General features: G+C 38.1%; 2 protein-coding genes across 2 annotated transcripts in view; one reads left to right on the plus strand and one right to left on the minus strand.

Moving 5' to 3' along the window:
- LOC113830053 (ankyrin repeat domain-containing protein 11) overlaps positions 1–4131 on the plus strand; it is a gene marked incomplete in the record, with an annotated part of 26311 nt that extends 22180 nt beyond the window's left edge. Inside the window, 5 exon segments of the mRNA XM_070114692.1 lie at positions 156–346; positions 1138–1350; positions 1650–1781; positions 1977–2093; positions 2674–4131. Coding sequence (XP_069970793.1) covers positions 156–346; positions 1138–1350; positions 1650–1781; positions 1977–2093; positions 2674–2853 — 833 coding nt within the window.
- A 5412-nt stretch (positions 4132–9543) lies between these two features.
- The window catches only part of Pi4KIIalpha (phosphatidylinositol 4-kinase II alpha), a 25434-nt gene continuing 22477 nt past the window's right edge, over positions 9544–12500 (minus strand). Inside the window, exon 8 of the mRNA XM_070114693.1 lies at positions 9544–12500. This exon is cut by the window's right edge and continues 1364 nt beyond it. The gene's annotated coding sequence lies outside the window, so the exon portion shown is untranslated.

Genomic DNA, 12500 nt, shown 5'->3' on the forward strand with positions numbered 1-12500 from the left:
GGTAAAAGTAATTTGTGAAGTTTGTGAGTTTCTAAATTTAATTCAGGTAAAAAAAAATAAATGAATGAATCAATAATTTTAAAATGAAAAGTAAAAATTGCGGTAGCACTAGAAGCAGTTCAGCTTTGCCTAGATCATCTTAGACAGCTTGTTAGTTGTGTGTCCCACAGTGAAAGCGGAGGTGAAGGTGGAAGAGTCAACAATCTCTTCCACTTCTCCTGATGCTGTTCATCCACGCAAGAGAAAAATACGCATGAAGGAGACAGAACCTGAAGCCCCACCAGTGTCACTTGTTGACCAACCTATAAGCAACTGCTACGAGACCTTCTTGAAAATAAGAAAGCAGGTTTGTATATCCCTCTTATTCCTTCTTTTAACTCCATTATTCTTGTCCCAAGTTTCATCCAAAACAAATAAAAACTGAATTTGGTGTGTTATAGCAATTACATGAAAAAAGTATGGTGTGCATCAACTCTCAATGTACAGTGACAGGACTAACCCCCCCCCCCCCTGCAAAGTTATTTTGTATAAGTGTTTTTAGCTTTTTTTTTTTTTTTTTTTCTTTTTTTTTCTTTTTTTTTTCCAGTGTCCAAATTTGTTGTGATTTGCTTTATCGAGATAGTAATACACTGTTTTCCTTGCACAGACTCCATATCATCTCTCTGTGTAGTAAATATCTCAGTGCAGTCATATATTTTATTTTTCCATAAAATTCAGCTTTCTGTAATACTACCTGCATCATCAGTCTTGGCAGCCAGGGATACAATGCTGTGCAAGGATAGGGCATCCTTCCTGGAGCCGGTGATCTTCCAGTCATGGTTTATGGACTTTACATTACTCACTTAGTTATTTATCAATGGGAATAATGCAAATGCCCCTTTCTAAACATGAAATGAGTCTAATCATTCTCCAAAAGATTTTTGCAATCATGGTGAGTCTCTTTTACCATCCTGTTCCTTCATTCATGACAGTAAAATATTGTCACTCGGCCAGTGGCCATTTTGTCCCATGATGGCATGTTCACACCCCCATCAGTCAAGGCAGATGTTTTCATGATGTGATGGTCACAACACTCTGATCAAAGGGGTTAATGATAATGTTATAGCCACAATTTTACCTACATCTCTCCCAACCCAGATTGAGCGAAGGAGAGAGAACCTGCGCCCAGTCCAGCCAAAGCCTCCCCAGGGGTTCAAGGACTACCTAATGAACAGATGCTCCTATGTGCTAGCAGGGAATGCTTCTTCAAGGCTATCTGTACCTGTGATCTCCCCTCCAGCATCCCTGTGCCAGTTACTGAAGGACCTCTTTAATGAACAGGAGAAGGAGCGGTATAGGCTAAGATTACAGGTGTGATTTATGTCACTTTTTTTTTTCGAAATAATTGATGGTATTGGCATATTGTTAGAGGAAACAAGGAATGAGATCAGTTCGTTCATGTGACGAAAATAAATAGTCATCTAGCACAGGGTGAGGAAGACATTGCAAACTATAATTTTATTGTTTTTCCTTTAGATTAAATGGATTTTTTTCTTTCTTTCCTTCTTTCTTTCTTTCTTTCTTTTCCATCATCCTGCATAAACAAGTTTTCCACAACTTAGAAAATACTCACCTATTACTGCAATATCTCATGAAACTTTCCTCCACAGCATCTCATAGAGAAAGAAAAACTAGTGTTAAGTGTTGAGCAAGAGATTTTGCGTGTCCATGGAAGAGCAGCAAGAGCCTTAGCCAATCAAGCTCTTCCGTTCTCCGTTTGTACATTTTTGAAGGATGAGGAGGTTAGTTTTTATGTTTTTGTTAAGACTCATTCTGATTGTCTTGCCATTAGTGTGTAATGAACTTCAGTTTTGTAAAAATGGAAGTGAAAGCTCTTTTTGTTTATTCATTCTTTTGGATTGTTAGTAGACTGTAAGATTTGATTTCTATCCCCCAAAAAATTCCTGTAAGTGATTAGTTACAAATGTTGATTTCAGGTTTACAACATAATTTCCCCTGAGCAAGAAAAGGATGGTAATGCTCGCTCTAGGTATAATGGCCGACTCTTTCTTTCATGGCTACAAGATGTTGATGATAAGTGGGATAAAATTAAGGTAAGAAGCATTCTTTTGTCTGAATCCTTATGTTAAAAATTAATCACCTTAATTGACTTCTCCTGGATTTGTTATAGCAAATTGCTAGTAGGAGAAAAATAGATGAAAATGCATTGATTTATTAAATTTATATAAACATATGTATTGGAAATGTAGATTTTCTTAGTTTTCCATGTTTTTTTTCCATATACATTGCTTCTATACATGTTTTGAATTTCTAGTTAGGTTCATATGTACTTTTTAGATTTGGATAAAAATAGTCTTAACCCATTAACGGTGGTATATTTTGAAGCCAAAAAGAAAAGACTCCGGGCGGCTACAAAATTGGCGGGCGGGGCTGCCCCGGACTCTGCCTGCCCGCTGCTGTGTCGGAGCGCGAGCCCCGATACAGCATCACACTGGCGGGATGCCAGGCAATGTTTATTTTTTCAAGTGTCTCATATGTGGGACACCTGTCGTTAGTGGGTTAAGAGAGCATATTTTCAAGTTTTAAGAGAAGGCAAACTTTAGTAGCAAAACTTCTCAGTTTGAAAAACAGTGTAGACTTTCTAATGGAATGTGTATCTGGTTTCCCCCCAAGGAAAACATGGTGCTGCGCCACCACAATGAGGCAGAATCACTTCATGCAGTGCAGAAGATGGATTGGGAGTGGAAACTGAAGGAATTAGGCGACCTGGATGCCAACACCAAACCGCAGATAGACGACCTGCATGTACCCATGGTCCATGTCTCAGATGACTTTGACCTCCTTCCAGCCTGAGAGGTAGAGGCTGATGAATTGGATGCAGTTTTTTATGATCATTTTTGTCTTTACATAAGGGGTGATTTTGAAGTCCCAAGGTGTGAGAGCTATAATTAGACTTCGTACTACGCTTCGTCGTGTAATGCCTTGCCTGGTCACACCACCTCAACTCCTGCGACTACTTTCGCAGCCCAGAGTAGTGGCGGCTTGGCTTTTTTTTTTTTTTTTTTTTTTTAGATATTTTGCACATGAGGCAAAACATGGAAGTGATGAGACATTCTGTGGCTGTGATATTTTCTTAGTTAAACTTTTTGAACTTTCTGCTGGCTTGCAGATAGGTCACTTAAAGAGAGAGGTAGAAGCCCTAAGCATATTTACCTTTTTTTTTTTTTTTTTTTTTTAATAGATATATGTATAATAGTGTTCAAATTGTCTGTCACACTTCTTTGTCCTCTTCGATAGATCTTCCGATCACTCCCATGCAGAGGGAGTTTGTATCAATACTTTGGACAGAGAAATGGGTCTGTATTTCTGTGATAGAATCTTTCTTTCCTCTCTCTACTGTTTCTATCTTGTTTTCCTTGGCCTGTTATTTGCCAGGAAAAACTGTCCCAAACTATGAATATTTCTTATGTAATCTACATAAGCTTCCACAGTGTTTAACGGTAAATGTACCTTGCTGTTTGTACCTTTCGCAAGAAAAAAAAATAAAAATAAAAATGTTATGCATGGAATATAAATGTCAGATATCATATATTTGTCATGGAAGTGCACCATTTTCTGTTTGAAATGTAGATGTATTACATTTCCCATGTTCCCTATTTTTGAGGGAGCTGTTATTTCATCTGTGTCAGATTGCTGTTTGGTAATGATAGAAGGACATTACTAACCTCAGACAGTTCTTTTTGGTTCAGGTGACAAGATAATCGTGTTGCCTGTTTTTTTCTTCCTTTCAATAGTTTTGATTATGTCATACATAACTTTAAATGGATTTTTGTGATCTGTCGGCATTCGGTGTGATGTTAGGATTGATATGTAACATGTCATGTATGAAGCCTGTCTGTTACCTAAAAGACTAACTTGCTCAATTTATTCTTTAAATGAGATTAACTCTTATTCCATTAAAAAGGGACTTATTATTTAAAACTTAACTTTTGTGAAATAGGGAGATTGTATAATGTCATATATGGTGAAGAGTAAGAAATTATATTGTGATACATGTAATAATTGTTTGGTGTGTTGATAATTGAAGTATGAGAAACAAATTCAGTCACCCAATAATTATACAAATTTTAAGTTTGTTTTTATTATCCTGAATCAAGTGTTTTTCTTGGAAACTTCAAAATCCATAGTATGCAACCAGTTGTGTGTACTAGACATTGCCATTTTAGTATTATGAAAAGTTGGACACAATTTAGTGTTTATCTCTTTGGTGTGAACACAGCAACCTGTACCAGTATTTTACAGGATGCACCCCCCAGTCCCATGCCCATTGTTATTGTGGAGACCTTAGGAGACAGACTGAGGCCTAATGTGAAATATCTGGACTACCTTAGGCCGCAGCCCTTAGTTCAACCAAATTTGCAGTCTTCCTCTCCCACCTTCCCTTTCCTTCTTTTGTCTACTTCCCAAGTACCATAAAGGGATAACAGTTAATGATTAATGGTTACAAATTAAATAAATGTGCCACACATATAGTCATATAGCACTACAGAAAGGTGTAGTAATGGAAAGAAAGAGCAAGGCTTAGTTGGTTATAAGATGTGCTACACATTAGTTGTATAGCAGTTCAAGAACCAAAAGGGGTAAAGGGTAGTGAGGGTGAATAATTGGGCTAAGGTAGAGATTAACAAAGGAATCCTCCAAGGATGTCATAGAGTAAGGTAGTGATTAGAAAAACGAGAGAGGGGGGATTAGATCAGTATTAGGAGGGGGAGAATCCTGGGGAGTTGACAAATTGGAGGACGGATGGATGTCAGCCATCACTTCGAGTGTAGAGGGAATAGGAGCAGAAAGATTGGGAGATGAATGAAGTGTTGACATGTTATTTTGGGTCATGATTACATAGTTTTGAATATCCTCGAGAGTTTCTAAAGTGGAGTTATGTTGGGGATGTGACAGGGAGAGGTTGATGTAGAACCTGGAGTGGTACGTTTGGTTTGTCTTATACAATGAGTCGAGTGAGGTAGAGGAGAGGTAGATACCAGAGAAGCTGAGATTGGGTTATCTGGATTTAGAAAAGTGGTAGAGATTGGGGTGTCTAGATTTAAAATGTCAAAATAATTTGTCTGGGAGGGGGAGGGGCAGGGGCAGGGGCAGGGGCAGGGGCAGGGGCAGAGCGAAGGACAGCATTGGAGTGGGAAGTAAGAAAGAACTCGTCTGTGAATCGGAGTATTGCCACCTCAGACTCAAAATTCTAGGTAGGGCAGGCCTTGTAAACTACATTAAGGGAGTAGCCACAATTGGCACATGTGTGTGATTGTACAAAGCAGTTTGATCGATCCTGACCGGGATGGGCACATAGAAGGCATTGTGCTGTGAAGCATCAGTGTTTGGCAGGGTAGCATAGACGCCAACAATTTGACATTGATGAGGGGATATTATCGGAGAGGGAAGACTTCTGCTAATATGGACATCATAGGGTCAGGTCTACGAAGTTAATCTGGGCAATATTGGTGGTCTTACAGCGGCCATCCCCAGCCCACACAATCATATGACTGTTGTTGCCAAAGGGGGCTTAAGAGACAGAGACAGACGCAATGCTGGGGATCACCCCTCTCTTGGGCCTCACCCTCGACTCTACTAATTTTGCACAGTCTTTCCTCTTACCCTTTTCGCTTCCTTCTTTTCTCCACCCCTTTCTACAATCCACTTCCTAAGGTACTAATTTTGCACAGTCTTTCCTCTTACCCTTTTCGCTTCCTTCTTTTCTCCACCCCTTTCTACAATCCACTTCCTAAGGTGTGAGCTGTGTTGAAAGGATAAAAGGCTGACGTGCTTATTATGAAGGGCATGGGGAATCATGGTCATGGTATTCCCCTATTTAAGGGGTCCCTGAGGGGTAGACATACTCCAGCCTTACCATAGCCTGTAATGAAGATTTTGTACCTTTATTAGGGGAATATGATGCCGTGTCAGTACAATGCTACACCATTCCCCCTAAAGGCCGTCATAAGTCCCCCACTAATATTGCCTAGATTACATCGTTTACATTGGCGCAGAGTCCCTACCTGTCCGACCATACTAAGCCCCAATCCCTCGTCAATGTCAGAATTACTGGCCCGTAGGCCATCCTACCAAACAATGCCGTTCCACAGGCCGTCGCTCTCTATGTGCCCAATCTGCTCAACACAGTCACGCACTTGGGCCAATTGTGGCGGCTCCCCTAATGCATTCTATAGGAGCTGTCATACCCACAAATTTTGAGTCCGTAGTAGCAATTCTCAGATTTAAACTTGGCCACACTAAGCGAATATGAATGAAGCACTTTTACCATGTTTTTCTCTTACTTCCTGCTCCAATAATGTCCTTTGCTCCACTCCCAAGAGGGGGGGAGGCTTAGGAAACGGAGACTGAGACCCAATGCAGGGAAAGTTCTTGCCTAAAATCTCAGACTTTTTCTAACTCCAAAAATTCGCTTGCTTTCTCAAGCGACCTCAGTAGATGGCTAGATTTGCGATTGTTAAGTCAAGTGGTGTACAGTCACCATGGCAACAGCATCGTTCGTGTACCGTACTGGTCACAATCCCAATGCAGGCATTGGCCAAGAACTCCGCTTAATATACTATCAGAGAAATATTTTTTTCACAGTATCTGATTCTGTAATTTCCTTAAAATCATAATCAAAGAAATTTAAATGAACTGAAAACGAAAGAAGGTAATGGAGATTATTAGAATAAAAAGTGTTTTACTTATAAATAAATCATTATAAGAACAATTTACCTCTTAATTTTAAACTCCTTGTCTCTCTAAATCGAAAATATCTGTTATTCTATGATATAAAGAATATTTCAAGTGAAAAAAGTCTGAGAAATTCTAGCAACATTCTTATGTTGACAGTGTATTCGATTACTTGTTATATTTAACTTCATACAATCGGACATATGGGAATGCGTAGGCCTATATTTTAATTCAGGGATGTTCATTTGTTTTGATAACGCGTCAGAGTGTACGAGTTGCCCATTGGAAGTGTGTCACTGTTTTAGAGGCGCTTTATATGAATATAGGAGAAAATATTGCGCTTTGTTAAGATGTTAGGTTAGATTTATTTGCTTCTCTATCATCTTGATACAGCGCTAGCTTGTGAGCTTGAAATGCATGCTCAAAGTTACCAACCGCCAATGAAATAAACTCCACCCTCATCTTATGTCTAAGTTATATCTCTCCGAGATTGTTGGTGGGAATACTTGTCTACTGCTTTTAAAACCCATGTATGTACAAGTCGTGTGCTATTTTGACATTTCTATGCTCTCCAAGGACTGTTTTGATTTGTACTTTATAGACACTTCTATATGTCTGGCATCACTGAACAAGGCTTGCCTGCCTTGGAAAAGGTTTTAAGGAGGGAACGGTAGAGTTCTTGGCCTACCAGCAAGAATTCTTGCCCAAGCGCTCCCCTGCTTAAAACACTCTGTTTTAGGAATAGTAGTACTAGCTTTTCACGTCAGTGGTACGGTAGTTTTCGGTCGTCCATATGTTATTGAATATTGATAGGAGAGGCAAGGGAGTGGTGGAAGGTTTCGTAATACACGGTAATGTATACCGTCCTGGCCTTCGTGGGTGTTGCGGTATGATTGTAAGACATAATACATTTCAGAAGAAAAGGAGGCACTATGAGTTTCTGTAGAGGACATGAAGCTGAGAGCCCTCTCTTTGACTTTATGGAATAGAAGCGAGGAGAAAGGTGAGAGCCGCTACTGACCTGGGTCAAATAGGCACCAGGTACAGTAGCTCCTTGAACTGGGTCATAGATGAGGACATTTTGGATATGGTGAACGGTGCAGGATGAGGATGACTTTTGCCTGACAGTTTATGAATCCACCGCCAGACTGCAGAGGCAGGTGTAGGTGATGTTATGGAAGGAACATAACTTCGCCAGCCGTTGGTGATGGAATTTTGGGTTGTACAGAGAACATGAGCTGTTCCAACCTGCACATTTCAACCGTACACATTTTGGAGTGTAAAGTCAGTGGGTCCGGGGAACGGCTGTATAGGCTGCATTTAAGATATGGGCTGTGAAGTATAGAAACATGTCTGTAGTGGAGGAGAAGGAAGATGGAGATCAACGGTAGAGAGAGGTAAAGGTATGCCAGTCAAAGCACCAGCGAGGGTGGTTGGGGAGTGGGACATAGAAATAGGAAAAAAGGGGAATAGAGAAGTGATCATTATAATGAAGGTTGTCTAGAAGTGACAAAGGGAAGTCTAGGTGATGGGAAGGAGATCAAAGAAAAATATCAAAACATGAAAAGGATTGGGTACGCATTGACATCGATGAGGAGGAGGTTGATATGGTCAGACATTAAGGGGAAGGTCATGTCTACAGAAAGTAATTTTGACAATGTTGGTGGGGTTCTTCGATGATCTCTAGGATGAATGGAGGAACACTGTACTGATATCACATAGGGTCCTTGAGGCAGGCGAGGGTCTTCCCCACAATCTGACCAATCTTTGGCATCGATAGGGCAGTTTGCTGGGAAGATAGAGACAGTTCCAGTAGAAGTATTAAGGGTTGGATGAGGTTCTGCAGGAATGGGGTTGCTAGAGAGATCATTTCCCGGTTGATAATGCTATAGCTTGAGTTTCGGATGCAACTGTAACGAGACGGGAACGATCGGGTCGGGTATGGAAAGGGTCTCTGCTTGCTTGTTTTTGGAGGCATTGAGGAGTGGGTAGTAGTTGCAGTGTTCAGAGTCATGATCAAAGGAGAGCCTGGGGTTGGGGAAGCAGGAGAGTTTGAACTGGTGGGACTATATGATGAAACTAACAAGGGTATAACGTCTTCATTATTGGCCATGGTAAGCCTACAATATATTGGGGAAAGAAACAGTCCACCCTTCATCCTTTCAGCACGGCTTAGAAAGTGGATAGTAGGTGCTGGAGAAGGAACAGAAAGAAAAAGCAGGAGGGGAAAAAGACCATGCAAAATTAGAAGACTCGAGGGCTGAGGCTCAAGGTAGGGGAGATCCACAGCATTAGGTCCCAGTCCTTGCCTCCTAAGCCCCCCCCCCCCAACACAACATAGGGCAAGGGATTGGGGGGGTAGGGTGCTCAAATGTAATATAAAATCCAATATATCTTATTTTGTTTGAGCCTTTATCCCATGCTGAACTAATGATATTGAAAAAATCATATTTTGTGAATTATGTAGCTTGAAGAAAAGGAATTGAAAATATCCGGATTGTTTTTTTTCTAGTTACATATAAAGTGTGATATTCATCTTTCAGGATACACTTTCCACATGAAGAGGCAAGAATGGTACTGAATAACTCTCGTAATCAATTATACACAACTTTTCTCAAGGTCCTTAATTATCTAGTGTACCGATATTTTTCTTTCTAGAAACTGTAATCAATTATTTAAAGGTAAATTAATATACTGTGCAGTCTGAGTAATGATAAATTGCAGCCAGAAATAATAAACAGTTATTTAATTTTCTATTTTTACACCCAAATATAATACCTTGAGCACAAGGAAACAAAAACAAGGATAAACAAATGTTAAGACTAGGTATATTTATAAGGAAGCTTTGACATACAATAATAAGAGATAAATAGGTATAAGCTTATTATTTTGCATTGACTTTGCTTTACAACTTACTGGTCATACAGCTGGATTTCAAATTTGGCATGTTAAAAAGTGCCACTAACAATACCAGCTTTTCTGGGAATTTGAAGTTAACATCTGTTGAAGAATTCCTTTCCTGTACTTTTTAAAAAATCTTTTGTTTACACCCAATATGTCATTGAATAGAAATATGGTGACAATTACAAAGGCAATTACAGTGCCTTACACAAAATACAAACCCCCCTGAAAAAAACTCTGAAAACCATATTTATGAAGTTTCTACATACTCTTCCTTAAAAAATACTATTCAAGTTCAAAATACAATTACAATGTGGCAAAGCTCTGGCAGCTTTTTTCCTTCTGCAAGACAGTTCCTTATCATCGTACTAAGCATATACAATATGTAGACAGAACAATATACAATATGAAGGCACCATCCTGAACATACATCTTTTTCTTGCAATATTTTCTATTTATGCACAAGGGAAGGGATGAAAAAAGGGAAGATTGTTGACAGCAGAGGAGGCACTCTTTAGAAATAAAAGCCACAGGCAAAAAAACAGAAAAAATAACAATAAGAAGTAATAATAATAAATCAAAACTATTACATTCAATTAACAAAGGCTGTCTTCTATAAGGTACAAGGGCATATGATGGAAAAATGCTTGCTTGGTTCAAACAATATAAGAACATGCATCCTGTGGTGCAGAAGTAGGGTAATTTAACATACAAACCTGAAGGATTCTGGCTACAAAATGCTACAGCATGGTGAAATTTAGAAAGAAAAAATCTACTAAATCCATATTATCAAATATAAGAGACCACCATATTCCCTCAAGCTTTATACTGAATTCTAAAATCTAAAGAAGTCAGAAGATCCTGTGCTTTCAATACTGTAGAATGTAATAATAAGAATATCAACAAACTCACTGTAGATGCTACTTTGTGTATTTAAATAAAATTATGTACAGCAAAACAGTCCCTAGTGATGAGCATATACACCCTTCCAACATCTCATGAAAGCATATTCTCCCAGTTGCACACAGGACAACTTGCAACTAATGACTTTACACTTTAGAAAACCTTACCATGTACAGGCCTATATTCTTGATAAATGCAGCACTGTAATTTTAAGATACATAAAATAATTTCACTAGTAGGGAGCCAAATAAGTGTTTCCTACAGTCTCTTAATACAAGTCACCTTTTATAAATATCAAAATAAAACGAAAATGAAATATTAAAAAATACTGTATATAACAGTCATAATCATAGGAAAGATCATTATTTATAGTATAAAACAACAACAATAATAATAATAAAAATTATAACGGCAATATCAATAATGATCACAATAATAAAAATAAAAGCAACGCTAAAAGGCCAACTATCTGGGAACTCTAGGTAAACAAACGAAAAAAAATTCAGAAAAGGGTTTGGAACTGCATACACTTCAGGCACCAGTTCAAACATTATTGGGAGTGCTCATTTTTTATTTCCTATCATTCTCCTATTAATGGAAAAAAAAAAAAAAAAAAAAAAACATATAGCTTCCTCCTCTTATTCACAATGCCTAAAGTTTTTTGTTTTACTATTTTCTTCCGGTTTTAAGACCAACTGCAAACTAGCCAGTACCATTCTTTTGGACAGCTTCCCTTGGCATCTTCACTGCTATTTGGACTGAGTGCCAAGGAAATAAAAAGAAAAAAACTCAAAATAAGGAAATCTCAAAAATCTAAAAATGGGTCCACGATAATGTTATGGATATAATCAAATCAATTATAAGGTTATTATCACATACATAATGAAAGCCAAATTCCTGTAAAATCTGGACAAATGCTGCATAACTGGCACCCAGAAACCATCCACCTGTCAACACTAAATCCAAAGACTTTTATGATCATAATTTGAAAAATATATTGACTATACACATTAATATTATCTTTGCTATCATTACTATTATTAACTCCAACTTTGGTCATACTATGAACTATGAAAAAAAAGTCCTTAAAGAAAAAGGACTTTTATCACTTCACTCACACCACTTTCACTTTTTAAATCTTTTTAACAAGGAGGTCACTGAAACCACATACGCCACACCTTACCATACCCCAGCTCCAAAATCCTATAATAAACTCCCTTAGTATCAAATTTCTTGGCCTCAGTGACTGCAGTGTTCAGCCATTCTTCCGTAAAGTAATTTATTATCACAGAGCTTCCTTAAGGGGTCAAGGTGTCTGAGTGTGATGAGTCTGCCAAAAGGTCTTTTCCACATTTAGGGTGGAAGCAAAATGAAAATAACAATGACAGTTAAATTTTAATCATACATGAATGAAGTAGAAAAATAACCATCAAAATAGTAATATCGAAAGTGCAATCAAATGAGATGGGGGAAAAATAATAATGAAGTATGTAACAAGACTTCAAACTGACATCATAGACAACTACATATCCCTGCACAAGTTTCCATCACTGCTGTGCACAAGCAAAGGCAAATATGATTTAACTACTCTCCTTTTCCTGGTAACTATATTATAATCCTTTGGTTTTTACAGGTTTTGATAACAATTTCCCTTTTCCAGACTATCTATTGCATGAAAAGAAAGAAAAAACAATGATATGGGGAAGAAATTAAAATCCCTACTCAATATGAGTAAAATCACTGAGATGACAATGTCAGATGCTGTTGTGACTGGTAATTCTATATATATATTTCTTTTACATGATTAATCCTAATTATCTTTCTGCTCTAGGTTTGGAAAGTTGCCAAAAGAAAAGTCATACACACTGCAATAAAAAATAATAATAATAAAATAAAAAAATATACAAATGAAAAGCACACAGGCAAATGCAAGACAGACAGGAAAGGCAAGAAACCATTAC

This window comes from Penaeus vannamei, chromosome 36 (assembly GCF_042767895.1).
Source record: "Penaeus vannamei isolate JL-2024 chromosome 36, ASM4276789v1, whole genome shotgun sequence".
NCBI lineage: Eukaryota > Metazoa > Arthropoda > Malacostraca > Decapoda > Penaeidae > Penaeus > Penaeus vannamei.